Genomic DNA, 26482 nt, shown 5'->3' on the forward strand with positions numbered 1-26482 from the left:
ACTGAGCTGCCAGATGTTTTGAACGGGCTTCGACGGGGCGTTCAGGGCATCAGGATGTTCACATAATACAGCCAAGTTAGCCCTCTGAGCTAATGTGTGCTAATTATACAATCGATTGGAAATTTGCAGCAACATTCTTTGTTGACACTAGATCTACACAAAAGGCAGCCCTTTTTAGACTAGCATTATGCCACCTCGATGTTCTGTATAAAAGGTACAATCATGGAATGGGGGGACAGAGTTATCTGGCTTTTAAGTCAGTGGCAGAGGAAGTACGTGTTATGCATGCAACCTACCGTGGGAGATTTAAAAAGTAGTAAGTTGCAGTTAGCAGCTAACTCAAATAGGAAGAGTGGCCAAAAATGTCCACAAATTGGGTAAACAATGAGGTCAGGGAACTCCTTACCTTCGGAGCAAAGGACAAGAGCAGCTGCCATTTAATACGGACAGTAAATTTTTATTATTGCCACGTTATGCCATTGTTACAGTTTAACAAGTGCTGCTGACACATATGTTATGTCACATTAGAGACCGACGCTGAAGTGTAACATGTCTTTTTTGCTTCTGGGATGCCGACATACTGTCTGAAATCACACACTGGGGGAGCATTATGATGCCATTGTTTGGTTTTGTGCAAAAATGCAAAGGCGGTGTTAAGAAGGGACTTCATAGCAGCCCTATGGTGCGATCTGTTCTGCACGCACGAAATCTTTTGCACGCCTGTCCATCCTGGACCCTTCCTCAGTTGCTCTTCCTGAGGTTTCTGCCATTTTTTCCCTGTTGAAGAGTTTTTTGGGGGGAGTTTTTCCTTTTTCCCTGTGAGGGTCTAAGGATAGAGGGATGTCATAAGCTGTAAAGCCCTCTGAGCCAAATTGTGATTTATGATATCGGGCTTTGCAAATAAAATTGAGTTGAATTTAATTGAATTAAAAAGCAGAAGGCAAGAGATAACCTTATCTCTGAGTCTGACCGAGATCTTTTTCCTCCAGGCAGCTGCCTCTGACTCACCCAGACTCACCCTGGGTCTGGGTCTGCAGCTTCCTGTACCCATCGCAGACATCTTCACTGAATGGATGGGCAGACGAGGTGAAATGTCCCCACAGCCCACTGACTGACAGACCCTCTCTACAACTAAACGACTGTGTGACTCAAAGAGCCTCAATCTTTGACTTTTAGAGGGCAGCCCTCTGGAATTTATACCAGAAATTGGAGCATACGATGTCACAGTCATCACCCACCAAGCCACAGTACAGAAACAACAATGGCATCAACAATATGCAAAACTATGCATCAACGCTGTTTGAATGCTTGCCAACGTTCTGTCAACAAGCTTTCAAAGGACTCTTGATCTAGTCCTGGCCGACTGCGGGGACACTGAGGACTTAGCCCAGTTAGAGTCAGAGGGGACTTGGTACAGAAATCTGCATAAATAAACAAGTCTTTTTTTTTTTTTTTTTTAGATAACTCAGATCAATCAGTCGGCTGATGCCACGGCACACTTGGTTTGGCTGTCTTCGCACGCACCCTGTGGATGAAAGCCGGAAGCAGGACACTGGGCTGTTGTCATGGAGACAATTCACATTCCACAGCATGTTGACCCAACTCCAGGATTTTTCCAAAAAGCCCTCACACAGAAAGACAACACAGGCATGCCATCGTGCATATGAATAATTCTACACACTCGGGTGCTCAGGCTCAGGCTGACACACACACACACACACACTAGACAGATATGCACAAGCCTAAGCTGCGAAAACGAATATCTTTTACATTCACACGTCTCTGAAGGTCCTGGAGTGCCAGCAAGACACAACATCCAGACAAAGCTCAGCAGAAGACAGAGGTCAACAAAGGACACAGCTGAAGTCTTCCACTGTTACTGACACACATTCATGTTGACTCGCTAAGCCCGTGGATCAGCTTTCTCCGAAGGGAATTGCACTCTCAATGATTCAATAGAGGGATCAATTAGAGCTTTCAGAAGGAAATAAGGTTAGATTATAGTTATGAATGAAGACTGGCAATCTAATGTGTCAAATTTAGTTGCTCTGCCTCTTTTGTCCTTGAGTTAAAGTATCTTTAATGGTCATTCACAAATATCTGCCTGCTCAAATATTGACCCTGACAGCCACCTTTACCTTAACGCCTCACACATTCAGCAGCTAAGAATCAAAGAGATGTTTTAAATTACTCTAACAAGCCATGCTGCCATCCTCCCTCTCTCTTAGGAGTCAACGCCTCACTTTAAAGAAGAAGTCATTAATATTTCACCCAGAGGAGAATCTTTTAATTCATTATTAATATTTAAACCTATCTGCTGGAGTAGAGAGGTCTTATCTGAATTACAAAGAAGCTGGAGCTTCGCATAATCCATGTGTCTATGTTACCACCCCGACAGGGAAGCTATGCACTAGAGCTACGTTCCCACTCTGTTAGAGCAGCTGCTGGTGGCAGGGGTGAGATCTGGAAATTATATTTGTACACTGGTCCCATGCCGTCTGAGGGTGCCTGGCCCAGGGGCATGGTGGAGATGGTGGGTGTAGAGAAGAAATCAAAAGGAGGAAGGATAAAATTTGGGGGGAGAAAATGAGATATTTTGTCTCGAAAAAATTTAAAAAAAAAACAAAAAAAAAAAAAACAAGGAGCAAAAGAAAGAAATCCTAGAGGAAATACTACTTAAACTAAAATACAAATTGCTGCAACAAACAAACTTTTTATCTAAGATCAACAAAAGGATGGACGAAGAATCACTTTGCAGTAACTAGCGTTGGATATTATGATGACATACATTCTGCTATAATGTTTTGACACAGGCTGGTCTCTGTTCATACTTGTACTTACGGACCAGAATTTGTACATATCCCATGTAATCACGAGCCAGTAATCCATGTATAACCTACATATTTTGGAAGGCTATAATCATGTGACCAATGCGCTGATGGGACTTTGCATGGAGGTAGGCTGGGGTGGTGTATGGGTAACAAAACACAGGACTTTCCCCAGGAGACTGGTGTTTGGAACCGTGTGAAACAAAGTGAACTTTGAGTTAGTTTAAAGATAAGTCATCAGCATTTTCCTTTTTTAAACTTAACCTACATAACTTTACTTGCCTAAACCTAACCTATGTAACTTTACATGAAGTACGTGAATTTACGTTAAGTATGTAACATCTAATTTGTTCGATATAAACCGCTGCATTTTCATAAGATATAGGAACCGTTATTGACAAGGTAATACTAATACTATACAGGTTTGTAAACATGCAGTAAAAGCTAACCCCAGATTCACTTTTGTTTTGCGTTACACCTTGCTATATTTGTGTTTTTTCAGTGCTGTATCTCTTAGATCAACACATTCTCACTCCAAACTCGTCACTTGGGCCTGGACTTTCCACGTACAGGTAAGTCATGCAAGTTACCCTGGGTGTGTTGGTTGCTGATGCGGTCGATTATCTGGTTTCAAAAATACACTTCTGTTTTCACAGATAATGTAATGTCTGCACACAGTCTCTTTCAAAATAAACACACTACATCAGCGCAACACCGTGAATTGACGTCTTTTTTCCTTCACTAACAAACGCACGTGGTTACGTTTTACCAAAACACACACACACATGGTTGGGTTTAGGAAAAAAGAACAGGGTTTGGCTTTTCAATCTTACCGGAAGTGAACGCTGGCCTCCTGGGTGACAGCCCGTGGTTGCTGGACCTATCCAGAATATATTTACAATAGACTTATTATTTTATCAATAAATACCCCAATTAATTATAATCTTGCTATACTATTGCTAGTCAGACATGAAATTAGAGATTCCATAAGAAAGGATTCTGTCCATATTGCCTGACCAAAGCAGATATTTTGACTTTATTTGACTTGGTCACAATCCAGTTCAGTAAGTTCTCTGCTGTACTGCACTATAAAATAAATCTTACTGGATATACCTGCCAAAAATGGATGCTGACTGATGTCAAAGTTTATCAGAGCAATATAGTCTCATGCTCCCAACAAGGAATGTGGACATTACAACAGACAACTACCAATACCACTGTTCATCGACAGACAGCTTCTGCACTGTGGATGCTGCTGGTATTTACTGATGCATAAAGGTTATAATTTTGCTTTAATTCATTACATTCTCGCAGGGAGTGGCTCTGCTCATGTGCTCCGACTCAAAACATAAATGTCAGTGGAATAATTAGAATATAATTAGAGGTTTTTTTTTTGTATGATCTGTTTTTCAAACTGCAGCATCTATTAAACCAGAGGGGAATGTCTTAGAATTAACCAGCAGTCAGCATTTTGGTAATGATGCCTCTGAGCTCTTGGGCAGCCCCTCTGAGAAGATGAGTAGGGAATCCAGGAGACAGTAAAACAATATTAGATATCAGGAGCAGCAGATAATAAATACACTGGACATGTTATTTCAATTGGATCTTTGTCTTTGGGTCAGATTATTGTATTCTGTGCAAAGCAAAAACTGGCTCGACGATACAAAATAACAAACCTCTGACATTTCCATGTATTTAGTTTTGTTTTAGAGACTCGGTTAATAGCTCACTTGTGTCTGACCTGCTTCACAGCACAACATTCAGCTTGTGGAACATCATCACGCGATTTTCAAATGCTCTACTGTTTATTTCCTCTGTGTTACGATGCGTCTCATTGGGTGTTGTTTATGTCCTTGAGTACGGTCTTGAAAGGTGTGATGAAAGTGAACATCCCCGCGATGGTTTGTAGCTATTAAAGGTGTGACTGTGTTTATGTGTGTGTGTGTGTGAGTGCACGCACGTGAGTGTGTGTCCACCCATGATGAGTTTGGTCATCTGACGAGCTGCGGGCTCAGCTCTCCCTACAGCGCCCAGATGGCCTGTGATTATGCACGGCTCAGTAGAGATTACTGTGCAGCACAGATAGAAAGAGAGAGAGAGTAAAAAATAAATAGTTCAAATGAGGAAAAAGTTGGCATGAAATGAAGCCAAAATATGAGGTATGTGGGGTCAGAGCAACAGAGCGAGGGTGATGACGCATCATCGCAAGGCACTTCCTCCTGCACAGAAACAAAACCTCTCAGCTACGAATCACTTCCACTTAATTTCTTTAGTTTTGCAGAGCACCTGCAGCCAAAATTATAAACTCAGGTTTCATGTGCTGCATCATGTTTAAGAGGTAAGAGGGTGCAGGGGGTGGCAGGTGACAAATGGCAAAGGTATTGCATTTGTGTGTGTCAGAGTGTGTGTGTGTGTCTGATGGGAATATCTCTAGCAAGGGACATACATACACATACACACTGGGGCATTTGTCACCAGCAGTGATTTGACATGATGGATCACACACTGGCAAGTAAAGCACACCCAAAAGAGCAGTGTGAGAAATGATCAACGCTTCACTGAACCAACATCATTTAACTCTCGGTGTGTTTAGCTTCCTCTGAGGAGAATTTTATAGAATCTGTTCAACAATGACATCTGTTTGAACGGTGTAGTTCAGGTGCATGTATGCTCATTTGTGCTTTGAGATGTTCATTTACATAAATGACAGCAACATGGACTTTTTAAAGGAGCAGTGTGTGGGATTTAGTGACATCTAGCGGTGAGGATTGCAGATTGCAAACAACTGAAACCTTTTCCATGTGCCAAGCGTGAACTCCCGGTTAGGATTCCTTCAGTGTTCATTGTTCAGGAGGTTTTTAACGGGAGCTGAATTATCCACAGAAGTCTCTTTCTCTCCACCTCGGACCCAGTGATTTAAACTGGTAAAAATATGTGTTTCTCTGGTGCTGTTTGGCATGTCAGGGATGGGCTGCTAGCCCAGCATCTGCTAACATGAGCTCACATTTTTTCTCTGCTAATTTAAGATCCAGACCTTGAGGAGATTTTTGCCAGGAGCCGAATTATCCGCAGAGGTCTCTTCCTCCTACTTCTTCCTACTTGGTGATTTTAACCTGTGAAAATACTGAATAAAGCACTTTTATGTTACAAATAAGTATTTTTTTGACACTCTTGTCTCAAACGGGCTGCTAACTACAGCAAAAACACAAAAAATACAAATCGTTGTATCTAGACTCAGTGTTTGGTTTGTCCGTTCTGGGCTACTGTAAAATGTGGTGGTACAACATGGCGATCTCCATGGACAATGTTTACGCTGTTGCTGATAGGGGTGGGCGATATGGTCCTAAAATAATATCATGATATTTCAGGTTATTTTTGTGATAACGATATTCTGGATGATATGACAAATGGTAAAAAAAAAAAAAAAGTTTTCAAACAACATCAGTAGGCTAAGTCGGAGTGAGCATAACTTCTGTATACAGTATTAATAGTTCAACATAATAAAACCTACCACAAATTTTTTTTTCCACCTGGACCTTTATGCTCTGCCATTTTTTCCTCTAATCATCACGCTGTAACCTGTGACAAGCTGTTATGATACCACAACTATCACACAGTCACATATGTTTTTTTTGTTGAGCTGTGAGCGTCACGTAGGTTTACATTACCAAAGGTTCATGACAAAATCACTTGATGACACCGACTCCTGTGTGTGCACAGCGAGAGAGGAGAGGAAGAGACACTGTGCTGCTGCCAGAGGAGCTGCTGAAGCGGTATTCACCTCGATTTTGCGTTGCGGAGACTATTGTTATCTTTTGAGTGTTCATACCTGACAACATGTGTTTCTGTCATCGGGAGTCTCGCCAACTGCGTTACGATCTGTGTGTGCACACCATAAGATTTCCCCACCGCGCCCTTGCCGACAGAGTCCCAGATAACGTGGTGATGTCACCAAACTACGTTTTTTAACTTGGAGACGATACATCGTAAAGGCGTGGATATTCTTCCCAGTGTTAAATCAGATCTGCCTCCAGGGCCTGGGTCCAAACACAACGCGCTCCCCGTGATCCTGTGGACGCCGCCATTGTTGTTGTTGCTCGCCGGCTTGTCCTCCTCACATTTTTTCCGTCCTCCAGTTTTCTAGCATGCCAGATATCCAGTCCCAGTCGCAGACGAGGTGGCGACTTGCTCGTAGGCTTGTTCATACAGCAGGACTCGTCGTGGCAGACTATCTGCCGACCCAAGGTGGCTCTCCAGATCCTCTGCGACGTCAAAATTGCAGTGAAAATCGTGTAATGTGAATGCCTGCTGTAAGAGTCTGAGAAGTCCAGAGCTGTTCATAAAACATTCAGGACGCCACAGTTTACTCCACACTACTGAAGCTGCTCCTCTTTTTGGAACCATTGCTGAATCAGTAATAATTTCACTTTCAGCCACGCTTGTTGCCGTGGGTAACAGTATGACGTCAATATGTCAACAAGTCAAAATAAGGCAAGTATCGTGAACGAGATGATGTGGCACACCCCTACTTGCAAATATATTTTCCTTATCAACAACTTCCAGCGCTACAGTCACCTAGAGTCACACAAGGAGCAGTTACAGCGACATGCTTGTAATTTAAACACTAAAAAAGCGGTGAGAGTGAGGGGAGAATGCAAAACATCCAAAGCTTCCCGTTATGAATGAGTCAATACACTCACACACCCGACAGCTCGACTGTCAGAAACATTGAAACTGAGAGTAGCACTCTCATATTTCTTCCACTGGATAAGAAACAACAATGATGCAATCCTTCATTTAGAGAGGCGAGCCCACGAGCTACTTACTGTAATAGGGTTGAAGCTTGTTGCGGTTAGAAGTGCTTTACCTATAAGTGTATTGCTGGCACACTCTCCCAACTGTCAAATAGATTAGAGGAGGATGACGCGCGTCTGGATGTTTTTGTTTTTCTTCATCACTTACTGAATGCAAACAGACACAGCAGCGGAGTAATGCAGCAGAAAGCCAGCGCGTGCGCGCGTGTGTGTGTGTGTGTGTGTGTGTGTGTATGTGTGTGTGTGTGTCCCTGAGCTTAATGAGAGTCATCATTCAGCTTTGAACAGCTGCAAAGTGATAGATGGCAGTTTAACAACCTACAGTACATGCATTTCATATTTCAACGATGTTTTTGGTTGGAGCAATTTGGCTTCGGGCGTGTAGAGCAGCAGACAGAGAGCATGGTTTACGGGGAATCAGCAGACACACATATGCCCACGTATATGTACACACACACACGCTTGCACTAAAAACACAGATGCCGAGCAGCCTGAGGCAGTGTGTTGTTTTATTATGTTTTGACCTTTCAGGATCGATGTAAATCTAATGAAGTGCTCGTTAGTGAATTAGGGCCTCGGCGAGAACAAGAAAAATGCTGAAAGCCTGAAATAACTGTTTGAGGAAGATAATCTGCAACGGGCCACAGGAACAGGATCCATCTGTGTGGATGTAGCTCTCATCTCCTCATTAGGTGCAGGGTGTTATGACTGTCCTGTGATGAGAGCTGTGGCTGGTGCAAGGCATGCTGGGCAGGAGAGGGCGGTGAGGTGCAGCGGCCATCGAAACTCATGTGTTCAAATCCCCGGGTGACGCTTTAAAACAAAGGGAGGACCTAGGTGAAGCAACTTAACATCAAGAGGGTGAAGTTCCCAACTCCTGTTGAAAGCGCAAGTCATCTCACCGCGTTGTTTTCCCCGCAGCCATTAAAGCAGTAAGTCCAGATATCGCTCCCATGAAATGGTGCTATCTTGTTTCACAAAGTCATTACACAGGCAGAGCATGATAAATCGCTGACGGGCAGTGCAGACTATAATAGGAGAAAGGAGAGGAGACAGGGGAGAGTCAGCCTACTGTTGCCAGGGTGACCTTCAGTGTGAAGCACCTCGATGTCACCCAGAATGTGAACAGCTCGGCTGCTGAGATTCGGCTCTGAATGAGGCACGGAGAGAGGGAGGCAGTGAGCAGCAAGTGGTAATGATGACCCGAGCACACAAAACTAAAACAACAATTTGACTCCTCAGCAGTCTAAGACCTTTAGAAAATGGGGTATAAAAGAAGAACCAGTGATTTTGGCTTGTAACCCCTTAAAACAAAGCACCCCTACTTGCAATCACAGGTGGATTACTGATCAAACCTACTGGACAGAGGCACAGGGGCCCAAAGTTTCAGGCCCCCCCCCCCCCACTGGTCTTCACCTTCAAAATGTCACTCAAGCTAACACATACAGACCAGGAAGAGACTAATAATGTGCATAAAGAGAAACCAAAAGACTACAAAGAGATGCAAAGGAACTGCAAAGAGACAAAATAACTACAAAAGCAGGCAAAACAAACACAAGGGGACACAAAGCAACTTCAAAGGAGACTCAAATGACTACAGAAATACACAAAACAACCACAAGGAGACACAAAATAACTACAAAAATGGGCAAAACAACACACAAAGAGACACAAATGACCATAAATCAACAAAAATTGACCAAAAAAATCACAAAACTATCTCAAGGAGACATAAAATGACCTCAGAGAGACTCAAATGACTACAGAAATACACAAAACAACCAAAAGGAGACACGAAATTACCACAAATCAACAAAAAGGATCCAAAAAAGACCCAAAATATGTCAAGGAGACACAAAACGACCTCAAAGAGACTCACACAACTACAGAAGGACACAAAAATACCACAAGGAGACACAAAATGACCTCAAAGAGACTCACACAACTACAGAAATACACAAAAATACCACAAGAAGACACAAAATGACCATAAATCAACAAAAAGGGACCCAAAAAAAGAGACACAAAATAGTCTCGGGAAGACACAAAATGACCTCAGAGAGACTCAAACGACTACAGAAAGACACAAAACAACCACAAGGCAACACAAAATGACCACAAATCAACAAAAAGGAACCAAAAAAGACCCAAATTACCTCTCAAGGTGACACAAAATGACCTCAAAGAGACTCTAATGACTGCAGAAAGACACAAAACAACCACAAAGGGACACAAAATAACCTCAGAGACTCATAAACAACCACAAGGAGACATAAATTGACTACGGAGAGATGCAAAACCACCATTAAGTCTGTCTGTCTGTCTCCTATGTAAAGAGGTGGTGGGTACCTTTGCATATCTTTGCCCAAGGGCCCACTGTCTCATAATCTGCCTATATCTCTCACTGGTTGCTTATCTCAATACCAATTTTGACCATTTCAAGCAAGGAGCATTTTTCCATGAATTTTTGAATATTTTAAAAACTATTTCTAAAGGCTTGTAGAGGTTTAATCATTCAATAACTCACAAGAAAAACAGTGAAAAATATAAATAATTTTGTATCACAGATTTGGAACCACTGCTTTAAACTACCCTCCCTCTGTAAGAAGTCTCCTGCCAGTATTTGTTGAAATCCAGACTAAAGGGAAGAAGGTCACAGTCTGCTGGGTGGAATAAAGAATTTACCAGGAATGACATAACAGTGCCATCTAGTGGTGCAATCACTGTTGCACACTCAGCAGAGCAGTGCTGCAGCACTGATTCTTTTTGTGAAAACATGGGCTATAAAACAGTTTGTGAATTATAATTTCATGTCTAAATAAATAAAAGACAATAAAAGCTGTTTCTTCTGCTTTATAGCTTGAGTCAGTATTTTATGAGTGACTGTAAAAAGAGTTGAGATTTAGAGGGTTTAGTCAGGACAGATAAATGTGCAGTCCATATAAATCACAACACAAAGCTTTTCCACTGACAGCAGCATCTCTGCTCATCAAATTACAGTATTAATACCATACGCTTACTCAGGCAAAAACACACTCACAGCAGTGAGGACCGCTGAAATGCATGCCAACAAAGGAAGGCTGCAAACTGAATACAACTTTCACTCTGTGGCCTTATAACGCACTAAATGAGAGCCCTGTTCAAACAGCCGTGCCATTTACAAAAGGAGCTAATCTGTGTCAGGCTAAGACTGGTGGTGGCTGAAAGAGAAGAGGAGCACAGAGGAAAGAGAAGTTTCTTGCTGACCCCGAGTCTGCGTGTATGTAACCCACCATGAAGTGTGAAGCTTTAAAAAAAAGAATGTCAGAAATGTGGAGCAGGTCGTGTAAGTGTCGGGTTTCAGCAGCAACACTTAGCCCTCTGTCCGATTTCTTCTGTAACAATAATACGCAGGCTTAAAGAGAGGAAGGGGAAAGGGAGAGACAATGGTTAATGACAACAGAAGGGCAGAGCAGAGGGGGGCGGGAGGGTGGGAGGGCACCCAGGGGAGAGAGCGTGGAGAATTCGACACAGGCTGCCTTTGTTGGCTGCAATCAGCCAGACTAGGAAGACATTTACAACATAGTTAATAGCTACATCAGGTGAGTGAATGGTGGAGTGTGTGTGTGTGTGTGTGTGTGTGTGTGTGTGTGTGTGGCAGATTAGGGCAGTGGGCTAAACTTAGCTGTAAGATATCCAGGATGAAAAGTCTAAAAGGGACACACACAGTGTTGCATATCAGTTTAAATTACCGCTGACCATCTTCTACAGCACATCATATCCGCTTTTGGATTGATTTCCAACCTTCCAGGAAGCTACTGGTCTCATGTCACTGTGGGATAAAAATCAACCTCCAGACATTTGATATGGGTGATTGATTTCATCGTCAAAGTTGTATCATCAGCACGTGGAAATGCAGCTGCAAGCAGGTAGCCTGACATCGCCTGACTACATCTCGAATGCGAATAAAACATGAACTTGCAGATTTGTTGCCACCGGCAAGCAAGCAGGGACTGTTTTAATAAAACCGTGGTTGGATGCTCCAACGTTTGCAGTGATAGCTGACTGACAAACAGCAACCATGTCATACGAAAAGACAACCAAACACGCACAACAAACAACGTCAGTGTTCTGAATTCTGAGTGTCTCGGCAGCTGATTCTCAAATCTCAGAAAGAGTGTCCTTGAGGGCACTAGCGTAGCATAACATTTTGTAACACTTCCTGCTTACAAACAGAATTGCGCATTCAATAATGTGACCTTAACAAAAAATTAATGAGCTGAGTTTCTGGAAGATTTTTATACCACAGAGACATCTAGGAAACTAATATCTGCCTGGAGGATAATAAATAATAAATTGGAAGTCTTACTACATACTTTGGGAGTTGATGGACACTAGAGAACCATCATTAGTTGATTTAAGTGGCTTACATGAATATTTGACCATCTGATGAGGATCCGTTAAGGGATAAGTTGGGTGATATTCTATATTTCTTGACATAGTTAACAAGTCACATGGCAAGATCCAAACCAATGATGCATTAGTCAATCTCTCAGTTATTTCTGACCTTAGGCACTCACCCAAACCTGATCGATCCTACTGAGGATGTGAATCTTTACAGATCATGGGTTACTTGTATCATCGTTTTTGATTGTTTTCATCTTTCAAAAAGAAGAAAACAATCAAATGTGATGTTCCATGGAAGTTGCTAAGTATGGAAGCTCCTGGGCGCCCACTAGCTCACCTGATAGAGCAGGTGGCCCACATACAAAAGACCATGACCTTGCCGCTGATTCCAGCTCAGGGCCCTTAACTGCAAGACATCCACCCTCACTTTCCCCCTTTTACACTACATCTGTCCTATCAAATAAAGACAAAAGGCCACCAAAAATATCTTTAAAAAAGTATGGAAGTTTCAAATAATATTTGACACTTGAGTTCAAAACAAAAAATCTTTCAAAATGGCAGCTTTGAGGTTCCTGAGAACAATAATTTCAAGTGTTTCAAGGTTTCTGTATTTACATGTTCACTCTCCTCCTTCATTTCTGCCCAAATCATGTCATCTTGCAGGGCAGCTGAATTCTTGAGATCACCAGATCACACGAGAATCACAAGATTATGCAACGAATCCAGCCCTGAGTTGCTACATAGCGTGCCCAAAATAGAGGGCCCCAGGAATGAGTCCTAAAACCCAGACATGAGTTAGTATTTTACCACTCATGGTTCCCTTGTCTCAAAGTCACTGGGTTTTTTGTTAGATACCCGAAATGAGTTCTGTGGTTAACACAAGCTTAAGAGACTTTCAAATTTTGTTCTATGACATAAAATCCTTAAGTAAAATACCCAACTCATGAACTCTGAAGCTCCTACGTGACCATATGGTGTAGTTCGTTTATGGCCTAACATTAGCTTTTTATTTTTGTTGATTGCAGTGAGGCTTCAGTAATCATGACAGTGGTGTACATTTGTGAAGATAATCTTGCCAAACAAAACTTGTAAACATCATAAACATTTGTTTGCCACAGAGCTAATTTTTGGCAATAATCCAAAATCCAATCTAAAAATCCTATTGGCTTTTTCACAAGGGAACTAGTGCAATGTTAACTTCCATGTTGGCCAACAGAAAAACGTCACCCCTGGGGCACTCCCACGGTAGAAACAGTATAGCAAAATCTCCACTAGTGGACACATCTCTACTGTTGCAAGATACATATCATCATATGTCCCAACACTAACCTGTAGATTAAAAATACAATTACTTCAAGTAATCCCAACCTCGATGGCACTATGGTCACTCTACCCGACCTTGGGCAGCGACTCCACTCTGCAATCGGCTCTGCACCATGTATAGCAGTGATCTACAGCAGGAACAGGACAGCACCTCACAATCACATCGACACACCAGTCCTTATTTAACGTCAAGCACACGCCTCCTCTTCCTCCCTCACTAGAGTCCTCTGCTCTGTCAGATCAGCATTTAGAGAAGGAACCTCCTGGTTGAATCGCACTGTCAAGGATTTAGCCAAGTTTCAGTGAATCAAAGGACATCACAGTTCCTGATGCGGTAAGGAGGTCGTCCAGTTTATTATCCAATAACTGTACAATAGCTAGCAGGATGCTAGTTCGGGTGGTGCTCAAATTTTTCTCTAGTTTTTCCTTGATGTTTACTGATGTTAATATCTGAAAACCTTGACCTGGCTAGCTAGCAGCTAGCTAGCAGAAGTTGGCAGAAGGAGAGTTTACAGACTGGTGAGGAAATGTCTAAGTGTGACGTAATCATGGTTTGCATAAACTTACAATGCCAACGTTTTCTTGTGGCAACTGGGCATGGAACTGACTCACTCAATATGCACTGACTCGATATACTACAATGCTAATGTTCATCATAGGCTAATGATGGAACATGCCACCCAGTACACAGGTGTGGCGCGTTGATGCTTTTAATAGTTTCTGGACAACAATGGAGGTCTATGGCACAGAGGAATAAGATCAAGCTTTAGATACACTGATACTACGTGTTAGAAAGACAAATTCATCGTTGGCTTTTTTTCACGATTTATCGACAATACGAAAAGTGTAGATTATCACCACATTCCGGATTCTGTGTCGCTATCAAAGCTGTAAACCAGCATGCTGATGCTCACCATCTAACCTAGAGGTGACCTCCACCTGGCTCTATCTCCCTCCTTCTCCCCTTTCCTCCTCCTCTTCCTCCCTGCCTCCCTCCTTTCCAGATCGCCCTGCCTCACCCCAGTGTGTACAGGAAGCCCCGATTCCAGAGAGCCTGCTCTTCTGATGATCAGAGAGGAAAAACACAATGCCTTCAGTGTGCTAGAAAGGAGCTCAACTCATAAAATGCACACACACACACACACACACACACACATACACACACACACAAAGGGAAAGAAATAGAATGGAACATGCTTTTACTATTAAGGCTTTTTTTTTCTTTCCATATGACTTTCCCAGGAAAATCCCCCTCATCAGGGTAGGTCCAATCCAGACAGACAGACAGCAGACTGGGGAAGAGACACAGATAGAGACAGACACAGAAGGCTGCAGAGAAACTGACCTTCCACGTCCTGTGACTGAGACACAAACAAAGACTTTCAGGCTGTGAACTGGACCACTTTCTCTGTCCTGTTTATCAGATTTCAGAGCCCTAAAAAAAATGCTGATTTCAGAGTATTTTTTTCTTCCATTTTTAGAGTGGAGTCAGTCAATGATCCTCGCTGAGCCCTCCCACTTACACAAGCTTAAAAAGTTCTCCAGCCTGGCATCTGGCTCGCACACAACTGGCTCTATCTGGATGACCAGGATGAGATTAATTTACTCTCTGGGGTAATGCTCAACATCCAACATGTCAGTCCTTTATTGGGTGACACCAAGTAAATTCTGTCCATTTCTAGAAGGCCTCAACAGTTGGTACCATTTAGGAAAACTAGGTCACTTCCGCCTTCTGTGTGCACATGTGTGTGTGCGTGTGTGTGTGTGTGTGTGTCAGCCAGACCCTACTATAAGCCAAGAGACTTCCAGTATAAACACAATGTGCAGGAAGGACTGCTACTCCTGAACAGAAACATCCTAATACTAAACAGTGTTTCAACCGTAGTGCTACTTTCTCTGTCACAATCACAAGCTCACACTTAAATGAACACTTCACCCCCCACATGATCTTCTGTGTATCAGTGACTCACCCCGTGTTACACTGAAATCTGGACGAAAATGTTCTTCTTGCATGCCTCAATGATGAATGAAGAATCCAAAAATGGAGAAATTTCTTGACGAACTGAGGTCATAGGGGGCCAAATTTGATAATCCAAAGTGGGCGTACTACTCATCCGTGCATGAAATAGTTTATGCCTCAGTGTTTTATACTGTAACAACTTAGCGAAAACTCAACATAACATGGGGACTGATAAACAAATGATCGCTTGGGTGGTGTAGTAGTCCTTAAAATCTGTTAAAACACTAAGCAATGGAGTGTTGGTGTGATCCTCTGCTGCATACTTCAGCTCAGCTCTTAACATTTTGTCACAGGTGCCAAAATACACTTCTGCTGAGAGATAAGTCCATTGTTTAAAACACCAACGTGTTTGTTGCATCACAGGGCTTCAAACGCTGTGAGGTCGCCCAACTGTGACTAGATTACAGAACAGATTATGTCCCAAAGAATTGTGATCACTTACTAATATTTTGAGTGTTTGTGTAAAATCAAAGCCTACTGTAAAGCACTATAGGGGGCCCCAAATTAAATCTTTAGGACCTTAAGAAAATTAAAGGTAGAGCAAAACAAAGAGAACTTTGTGTTACTAAAACTGCATTAATCCTTTTTGACTTTTCATTTTTACTTTCACCTCTTCAGTCCTTTAAAATCTTTCAAACAACACTATCACTTTGGTTGAGCTACACTTAAGTCATATCCTCTGATCCGGGTTAGCTCCACCTTTCAGTACCAGATCTGTGTGCTAGGTACCCCAACAGAGGGGGGACCAAAAATTGGGACTCCACTGGTACCATCCACAACTTTTACAGTGGAAATGGAAAATATTCGTAACAAACCGAACTGAACCGTATCAGACTGCTAGGGTGGAAATGGGGCTGTATAGGCCAACTGGTGTTGTAACGATACATGAATTTCTCACTTTGATACAACTACGGTCGTACACTTCTGGTCAGTTGGTCGACTTGTTGGTCATTATGCTCTTGTCTAACCAAATTCTCATTGGTAGGACAGTTGCTGGTGCTTTGTGTCTTTAATAAAAACCGTCACAGCCTTTCTTTTCCCAGCTGGAAAGGCAGATGTTGTTGTTCAGCACCTCTGTGACAGCTGGTCTTTGTACCACCCCTAGTTACAGTGCCGAGCACAGCTTTTTACTCAGAGTTTAAGATTTTCCAACTGTTTTTTTTTTTTTTTTTTTTATTAAAGATATTTTTTGGGCCATTTTGCCTTTAATGGACAGGACAGGTAAGGGGGGGGTGGGGAGGGGCATCACAGGCTGGAGGCTGGAGGCTGGAGGGGGGCCACAGGCTGGAGTCAAGCCCAGGCCGCTGCGGCAACAGCCTTGTACATGGGGCGCCTGCTCTACCACTAAGCCACCGACGCCCCAACATTTTCCAACTTAGAAATGAATCACAGAAAACATTCAGTGTCGGATTTTATCACTATGAATTAGTCTCAAAAAACAGTAATTGGACTGCACTTGTATAGCACTTTTCTAGCCTTCTGACCACTCAAAGCGCTTTCATGTCACATTCACCCATTCACACACTGGTGGCAGAGGCTACTATACATGGTGCCACCTGCTACTCAGAAAGCATTCACTCGCACTCACACACCAATAGAACAGTCATCAGGAGCGATTTGGGGTTCGGTATCTTGCCAAAGTCTACATCGACATGCGGGCTGGAGGGGCCTGGGATTGAACCGGCGATCTTCCTGTTAGTGTACGACCTGCTCTATCTTTGAGCAACAGCCATTCAAGGCTGGATTATGGGCCTAAAGCTTCTGAAAGCAATAACATCACACCGGAGCCCTTGCTTGAGCGGCAGGACGGCTTATGCTAGCTACTGGACTCAAAATAGTAAGTCTCTTTCTTACATGCAGCGTTACAGAGATATCTAATGGTAGTAACCTTATACTGTATATGACATCATCAACACCAGAGTTAACTTCTCGTGTCAAGTATGTCGGATTTTCTCATCAGTCCTATTCAATGTTTATCGGTGAGACAGACTTGTGCATGCAGCTCAGGTGGAAAAGTGTTACAGTGTGCAATTAATTTTCAGATGGAGATCACATTTATTTTTCACTGCATTTCACTTGCCTGAACAAGTTTACTTGTTTACCTGCCCTGGGCAAGTGTTAATGTTGAGCCCTGTGAGAAGAAAAAAGCATTTTGAACACACAACGCCACCAGGTGGAGGGCACTCACTCACTGTGGCCGATTTAGTTAGCCCGAGATACAGCACCCTGAAAATGTTGATTTTCGATACCACAGGAAAAAAAGATATTGAGGGCATAAAATTTACTTTTTTATCAAAGGATAGATATGACAAGGATGTAACATAATGACGATGACTTTTCATGTTTTGGTTAGTAGCAAAGATAAGCAGAATGACTGTAGTAAACATTAACAATAAAAGAAAATGAGAAAATACTGCGGAAAGTGTTGAAATATTTCAATATTCAGAATCGATATGTAACAACAACGAGCTATTTTTGACAACACTATTTCCAACCACAGAGAACAGATTGGTGTGTTAAAACATGCAGTGTCAGTGTCAGTGTGACAATATTCCTCTTGAATTCACTGCACAGCAACAATTGCTTTACAATTGGATATTAATGTAACAACAACTGCAGCACAGTTCAAAACACACCTCTGACAGCAGCATGCCTGCAAATGACTCAAGAACCTGTTGAACAGGAGTGTCAATATAACACCACAATCTGTGCACTTTGGCTATAGGAAGTAGGAACTCCGTCATAACAAACCAGTTCCAGTGTAAAGTCATCATCCTAGTGTATACAAATGTCCAACGGCTGCTTTCTGGGCCACGCCAGCCTAATGTTAAACCAGCAAACCTAATAAACTGCTATCTTATCTAGTGCAAAGAGACTTGTAGTCATTTAACACAAACACTCCAACAACTTGAGATGATAACAGACATCTACAGTCAATTCTCAGCACAGGCGAAGGCTTCAGGATGGGACTCCTTCAGGACATGCACTGCCGAAAAATAAAGCTTCTAAAAGTGGCCTGTCGGAAAAGGGGTCAATCACATCAGAGGCCCGTTTTCTTCACACACGCTCAGACTGCAGCGCCGTCTTCGCTGAGGCCTTTGCAACAGCAGGACTCGCACATGACCACCATTAGGAAAATCAATGTGACACTCAGGCAGGCCAGAGAGAGCCTGAAGCTTCTGAATGGGCCTGGAACTGAGTCATGCTGTCTCACACACTCACATATACACACAGTGACACAGAGAGAAACGTAGGGGATGCTAAGAGATGGTGCTTACTGGAATACACCCGAGTTATCGGGTGACTGGGCTGCTGGTCACCTTGAGAACTTAATTTAGAAACATTTTTGACATTGTGAGCAGTGTGACTCCGCTGTCTGCGACGCTGACGGAGCAGAACGGAATGGTTCAGCATTTAATGAAATGCGCCTCTTTGCAGAGGAAGAGATGAGACGATCGATAGCCTATCAATCTCATACCTTTGCATTAACTATAGAGCTGGAGTCAGGACGTGCGGGAAACAGCCTAAGTTATCCAAAGTCAAACATTTTAACCTAAAAACACCCCTAAAGCTGTCTGATTAGTGTTGTATCTCATGATCAACCCAAACTTAAACTAATATGAAGAATGACTTTAGGTAGAGGGATCTGTTGGAGCTATTTCTTGGCAAATTTCTTGGCTGCTTCTGTGCAGTGTCTCTGGCTATAGTGAAGCGTGCCAGATGCTTTAAGTGAGCACAGGTTTTAGTTTCTGTGCAGGTGATGGGACCAAACGACTGTAACCTCACTATGATGACATGACTTCTACATGCTGCATACTGTCACTGTAACTCTAACCCTCTTTCAATCATCACATTTGACCCAATAGAAGTTTGTGGTGGTGTATTTATCTGCAGAAATTCTACCATCTGCCTGTCTTTTCTTACTCTCTACTTAACTTGCTGTGTTTGGGACGTTCCTGGGCACAGCAGGCAGGTGAGTTTGGACTTTATGAAAACATACTAACCAGGTTCCAGACAGTAAGGAGCACGCCTGTTAGATGAAGCTATGAAAATCAAGTGCACATGCCCAAAAAATGCAAATATAATGAAGCCAAACGCCAGGCACTTTTCTGAAACAGTAGCTGACAATACCCACATAGCATGACGTTAAAGCGGAGACACGGCACTTTGGCTGAATTACTGAGCTCTTTGGTAACTGTCTGAAAATAGCCGGTAGCCTAAATACAACCCAAAACGGTACAAAATGTGTGTCTACTTCTTCTTTGGAAAGAGAAAGCACTTCCTATTAGTTCAAAATAGTTCATTATTTTTATACTACTGTATTTTGTGTCAAGTTCATATATAACTAAACAGCCCTCACATTTCACTTTAGCATTGCAACAAACAGCACCAGATTAACCCACGAGGGTTTAGATGATGCCATTTATTTCAACCAGACCTCATGTCTAATGATTCGAGTTCAGCTTTCTCCAGACGTTGTGCCACCTGGAAGATCAACCTTCAGAGACACATCGCTAGTCACTTACTACTTCTAATCAATGTTTAAGTTCATCCCAAAGCCAGAAAACATCCATCCATTTTCATAACCGCTTATCCTCTTGAGGGTCGCAGGGAGCTGGAGCCTATTCTAGCTGACATTGGGCGAGAGGTGGGGTACACCCTGGACAGGTCGCCAGACTATCACAGGGCTAAGACATAGAAACAGACAACCATTCACACTCATATTCACACCTACGGACAATTTAGAGTCACCAATTAACCTGCATGTCTTTGGACTGTGGGAGGAAGCTGGAGTACCTGGAGAAAACCCATGCTGACACGGGGAGAAGGAAGAAGAACTCTGGGGAAGGGCTCCCCCACCCTGGGTTCAAATTAGGAATCCTCTTGCTGTGAGGCGACAGTGCTAATCACCACACCACTGTGCCACCTGATTAAAACATATTTTTCTTTTAACCTGATGGGCTGTTTATAAGTCTAGATTGTTTTGGTGTAAGTTGCCGAGTGTTGGAGATATTGACCGTAGAGATGTCTGCATTCTCTCCAACATAATGGAACTAGATGGCACTCAGATTGTGGTGCTCAAAGGGTAATAAAAATAAATTTGAAAAACTCAACAGCAATGTCTCTTTCCAGAAATCATGACTCAGTTATTCAACATAATCCACAGACCTTGTTGTGAGCAGTTTCATGTAGGGACTATTTTCTTTCTACCGAACAACACCTGCCAACTGTATCACTGCACAGAAGGAAGCGTGCATCTACTCATGGACGAGAGGTGAGAAGGAAACATTAGCCCCTTTTACACTGCCAGATTTTCTGCAAATGTTGGGCTGTTTTGCCGGCAAGCTGCGAGCGTTTAGACACACAGAGCTGGATTGGCGAGTTGATCCGAGGCGCCCAATTTTCCGCCTCGTAGGGTAGACATATTGGCGGAGCCCTTTTGGTTTAAAAAGAACGAGGTGCCCTTCCGCCATGGGAGGGGCTGTTGATGACTTGTGGGAGGAGCTGTTGATGACGCTGCACGTGCGACCCACTGGCGGTGGATAAACAGGAAACAGCTGATAGCAGGAATGAGCAGCAAGTAGCAAGAGGGAAACACAAACCTGACAGACACTGTAAAGATGAGCAACTGGGGAGACAAGGAATTGCGCGCCCTCCTTGCCTCGCAAACGAAGAGGCCATTAATTGTCAGATGACGGGGACGGTGAAGAATGGGCCAACTTACGAGAGAATCGCCGAAGGACTGACCAGCCGTAGCGTCCCTCCCACGTCACTGTTTACGTCACACGCTGAGCTACACGTTTTGTTACTTGCTCACGCCCCCCATTACCCTGAAAAAGGCGCATTCTGTATAAACAAAAGTAGGTAGGTGGCATTTTGCTGCACTCCCTGATTTTGCTTTTATACTGCCAATGCTGAAAGAAGACTGATTGGGCTTTCCTGCAAATCTGCACAATTCCTGTTTGAAAAGGGCTAAAAAAGGCGTCCTACTTGGCTGAGCTTTAATGCTATTTGGCTCAGTGGTGCTAGGTGAGCTAGTAGCAGATGTATGTTTCTTTCTGCATTGTGATACAGTTGGATGTAGCTTGTTATAAAAAAAATAGTTCCTACATTAAACTGCTCACAACAAAGTCTATGGGTTATCTTGGGTAAGTGGGTCATGATTTCTGGAAAGAGACATTGCTGTTGAGCTTTTTCAAAAGTATTTTTTGGCGCTTTGAGCACCACAAGCTGAGTGCCATCTAGCTGCATTATATTCAAGAGAAGGCAGACATCTCTACAGCCAATATCTCCAACATTCTGCAACTCACACCAAAGCAATCTAGACTGATAAATAGCACTACATGTGAGAAGAAAAATATGTATTTTTGATTTGGGGGTGAACTGTCCCTTTAACATGGAGCAGCATGGGCCTGCGTTTCTGTCCTTAACAGGTAAAACTAACCAATGGGCCAATCTTGCCAAGACTTCTGGCAGTCAACCAAAGTTCATAAAGCACGGGGGAGCAACAGCAGGGTCATCTGAGCTAAAAAGAAAAAGCAGGAACAAGGGGAGCTGGGCAAGATAATATTCTCACCATCCTCCTCTCTGACTCCTGGGCTCTGTGTTTATCTTACACAGAGGGGAGATGTTTACATTGGCTTGGTTAAACACAGACAGGCCCAATAGCTTTTGTTAATAATAAATAACCTAAACAGGCAGCCATGGCGGAGCATCTAGCTGCCACACGTGGACCACCATTGTCCCACATCTGTCAAGGGAAGACATTCACCCACGTCACATCCAGAGAGGAAGACTGAGAGTGAAGTCTGTCAGGAAAGTTGAGCTAGAAACAAGTCTGAGGATCGAGGTGGAATTTGAACTGAGCGGCATGCTATCTATCCCACCACAGTTTGTTTGTGATGTGGTTTGTTTTAATAGATTCTCCGATGATTTGATACGAGCAGCCTACAACCCTTTCGACCCTCCCATCGTAAACACCAAAATAAGCATTAGAGAGTGCACTGGCTGGTGTGATTCCCATGTGGAAGGAGTTTGAGGGAACTTCAGAAAAGAGAAATAGGATATATTTCATCTGACGGTGGTTCCAGTGAGCACTAGAGCTTCCAGTGTGTGTTGGGGAGGGGGGTTTGAGGCAGGCAAAGAGATTGATCGGGGACAGTGTGGGAGAGAAAAAGGGAACTGCAAAAAAAAAAAAAGAGCAAGGCCTTGGGAACGAGTGTGTGTGTGTGTGTGTGTGTGTGGGAGAGAAACGATGCTGGACTGCCGGAAAAAGAAAGTCAGCCAGGAGGACGGCAGATCGATTCCTCCCCTGAGCCTCACAACAAACACACACTTTTTTTTTTCTCTCTCTCTGCACAGCTCACCTCTGCTGCAGCCTGATATCGTCCCATCAGCACTTCATCTCTATCACCATACCCTCCCCCTTCTTTGTCTGCGTGCTCACACTTTATTCCAAGGCCTCTGTGAAAGATTTTAAAATTTTGCTGGAGTTTGGTTCTCACAGCAACTCATTGTGGCTAGTAAATGGGAAAATAAAGCCAAACGCCCCAGATCTGTCATCTCGAGACCATGCAAGACGCAACACACAACACATGAACAATGATCTGGACACGGCACATAATCAACAGTAGATTAAGACACAAAGAAGGGGAAAAAAGCACCCTTCCTTCATGGTTGCAGAGGTGTGAGCTTGTGATCAAAAATATCTGCAAGTAATGCAGCAAGGAAACCACACACTGACACACACTGAGCCTTCCTGCAACCATCCTGCGAGACAGATGGACAGACAGACAGAGGCGCAGACACTTTCAACACATCTCTAATCTCATGAGCTCTGCAGCAAACACACAGTCTCCTCCACATAAATATCATTCCACACAGGGACAATGAAGCTGTTTATGGCCACACACACACGCAAGCACACACACACACACACACACACACACACACACACACACTACAGTAGGTAAGCAGGGATGAATGACTGCTTTTCTGCTTATCATTATCAATCTAGCATCATCACTGTTTGATTTCCGGTCAGATGTTTACTATTCAGATAACTCTGTGTGTGTGTGTGTGTGTGTGTGTGTGTGTGTGTGTGTGTGTTTGGGGGCTCCGTCAGTTTGGGGCAATTGTGAGGTCCCTCTCCCCGGGTTTGGCACTGCTTGGCTCCTATTCTTGCCATGTCAGCTCAGGCTCCCCAACAGACCGTAAATCCTCCTCTCAGTGCGTCTTACAGTGTTTGTGAAGCAGTCTGACGAGCAAAACAACTCTTTACGTTGTCTCGGAGTTGATGCAGGCCTGCAGCTGCCCCGTTGACAGCTGGCAAAAGCATTTTGGAATTCAAATCCTGTGCGCAATGCAAGCCGTAGCCATTTGGAAACAACTGAACAAAACCGCAGAGTTTTGTTTGTTTTAAAAAGAAGACACAGAGGAAGAGATACGCCTTTATTTAAAAAAAGAGCGATTCACTTACCAGTTGCTGAAACCCCCTGCATCTTGCACAAAGTTCTTCTCCGGTCTTTTTCCTCTGCTGAATCCGTCCTTTTCTCCGAGAAACTGGCAACAGCAGCGGCTCCAGCGTACGGGGGGACTAAAACTCGGAGGAGCGCCTCCACTTCTGAGCCCCCTTTTTCCTGTTTGCCGATTTAAAAAAGCTACACACACTCTCTAAGGACACTTCATTGTTTCCTAACAGACGCGAGAGACTCTACCCGGGTCATATTTTGCGCAGAAATAGCGCACTGTAGTCCTCCATGTAGTCCTTTCTCCTCCCTCTCCAGAAACAGAAGTCTCTGCTCTGTGCCGCTGGAAAAAAGAAAATGCGCGTTCCCGGTGCGAGGCGCGAGCACGACAACCTCATTCATTGAGTGTGCATGCTTGAATAAAATATTATAAAAAACAACACCCAAGTTAATTTTGATCCTTTAACTCACAACTTTAAATGACTTAACCTAAATCTGTTTACTGAATCCATCTACCCGCGTGTGCGTAAAAACTGCCTCTATCTTTAAGTGATATTTCATCCCCAGTCATGATGTGCCCATCGGCGGTCACAGAGACATGGCTTGTCACGTGAAGTCATGAAAAGGATGAGGCCTATTTCATGAGATAGCTCTGCTTTGAAAAGTCCACAGCTGCCTATTAGTGTGGAGAAGAAAAAAAAAGAACCCTGGCACAGGGATACTAACCGGGACTGTATTTCCATGTCACTGCTCAGGCTTCTTCTCTCCGGATCCTTTTAATTGATTATCTTGAGTTTTGCAGCCAGCTGAATGGATGCTGTCAGCTGCCTCTGTGAATCATTGTACAGGGTAATAAGGAAGGACAAAACAAATCTTGAATTTGCAGATCGTTATGGTCATAAAATTTGGTTTCTGTTGCTTGTGTATTGTCCTGTTCATGCAAAGCTCAAAGTCTAGTATTAAGGTAGTATGGTTATTTGAAAGCAGTGTATTCACATAAAGGTCAGCTGAGTGGCATCACATCTCTTGTCTGCATTTACTCAAGCACTGTGAGTGCTTTCCTTTTGTGCATGGGCGGATCATGGACAGTTGGCTCTTGGGCACAGGGATGCAAAAGGCCCCACCACCTCTACTACACAGGAGCAGGACACACTTGTACTTCATACTTGTTTCGCTTCTCTTTGTAGCTGTAATGCATCTATTGTGGTACTTTTTGTAACCTTGTGGTTGTCTCTTTGCAGTTCCTTCTCATCTCTTTGTGGTTGATATCTAAGCTAACCATTGGTTGGCTCCTGGTCAGCACCTTCCACTTAGTCCTCGCCGATATTTCACCGTAAAAGCTGTGATGTATTTTTGTATTGACGTACTCTATGCTCAGTAATCTTACACCTAACCTGGGACAGGGGTTGCAAATTAGCCATGGCTATAAACCCGTGTGCATTGAATCTACTTTGTATTTTACATATGAAGCAATGTCTTATGCAATTGTTCTTGTCATAGAAACAACGAAACAAACAAACCTGTTAATTTGAGTGACATGTGCAGGAGGCCCCTGACACTCTGGGCCCCTGGAAGGCACATTCAGTATCCACCCTTGCTATTTTATTTCATATTTCTACATCACTACACATATCAGACAGCTTGGTTGCTTTTCAGATTAACATTTAGAAAAAAAACACATGCTAATCTTATCAAATACAATGTGTTTTTAAAGGTTAAATCAGTGGTTGACGACCTTTTGGCTTGTGACTCTTCTCAACAGTGCAGCGTCCAGTTTGGGCACCTTGTTGTGTGTCAGATGTCTATGAGTTGTTTGCATTTCTACCAAAAATTGTTTCTAAATTTCTAAGATGGTCTTATTTAATAGTTTTTGAGGCCCAATAAATTATATCCCTCTCTCCGAAAATACCAGGATATGTCAAAAGTCCAAAACATGAACAGAAATTTGTGCAGCTGTTTTTTTCCTTCTTCTCTCCAGCTCTCATTAATCATCTGACACCTCAGATTTATCTTGAGGCCCTTTTGGGGGCCCACTTCTTAGGTTGGGAACAACTGGACTAAACTATTTGACTGGCTCCCACACACTGAGCTACAGCAGTGAAATGCTACTTAGGCATTGATGCATAGGGAATGATTCACCCATTAAATGATCATTTTCATGTGTGAACCAAGTATCCAAAATTCATCCAAAAAACAGACAAACCATGTCAAAACATCTGTTTACAAACGCCCACATAATTTGTGCAGTATAATCCAAGTCTCAGTTATCTAATCTTTACTTCCCAAACACATGCTCTTTTGCAAAAACCTTAATATTTATTTAGTTTTTGGACTCTTCGTTCACTGTGGAGGCATGTGAGAGAAACAGTTTTTTTTTTATAAATTCACATACGAATAACACAGGGTGAGTTATTGATATACAAATGGTCATTATGGGGGTGAAATATTCCTTTAAGTACACTTGGCTGATAATACTTCTACGTGGGAAAAGCTTCTTCCTTGCAATGGAGCATTTTAACAGTCTAGTGTTCGTACTTTCACTCACAGTAGCACTGCTTGTCTGTATGTCGGTGTATTTCCACCATGATGTGACTATTTTCAACCAGCCTTCACGAGCACAACCGTGTGGCTCAACCCTCCTCA

General features: G+C 43.1%; 1 protein-coding gene across 1 annotated transcript in view; it reads right to left on the reverse strand.

The window, feature by feature from the left end:
* The window catches only part of fgd (faciogenital dysplasia), an 85880-nt gene extending 61706 nt beyond the window's left edge, over nucleotides 1–24174 (reverse strand). The window contains exon 1 of the mRNA XM_049582050.1: nucleotides 23851–24174. Coding sequence (XP_049438007.1) covers nucleotides 23851–23872 — 22 coding nt within the window. The 5' untranslated portion in view covers nucleotides 23873–24174. The remainder of the gene's footprint in view (nucleotides 1–23850) is intronic.
* Nucleotides 24175–26482: the final 2308 nt, after the last annotated feature.

This window comes from Epinephelus fuscoguttatus, linkage group LG7 (genome assembly GCF_011397635.1).
Source record: "Epinephelus fuscoguttatus linkage group LG7, E.fuscoguttatus.final_Chr_v1".
NCBI lineage: Eukaryota > Metazoa > Chordata > Actinopteri > Perciformes > Serranidae > Epinephelus > Epinephelus fuscoguttatus.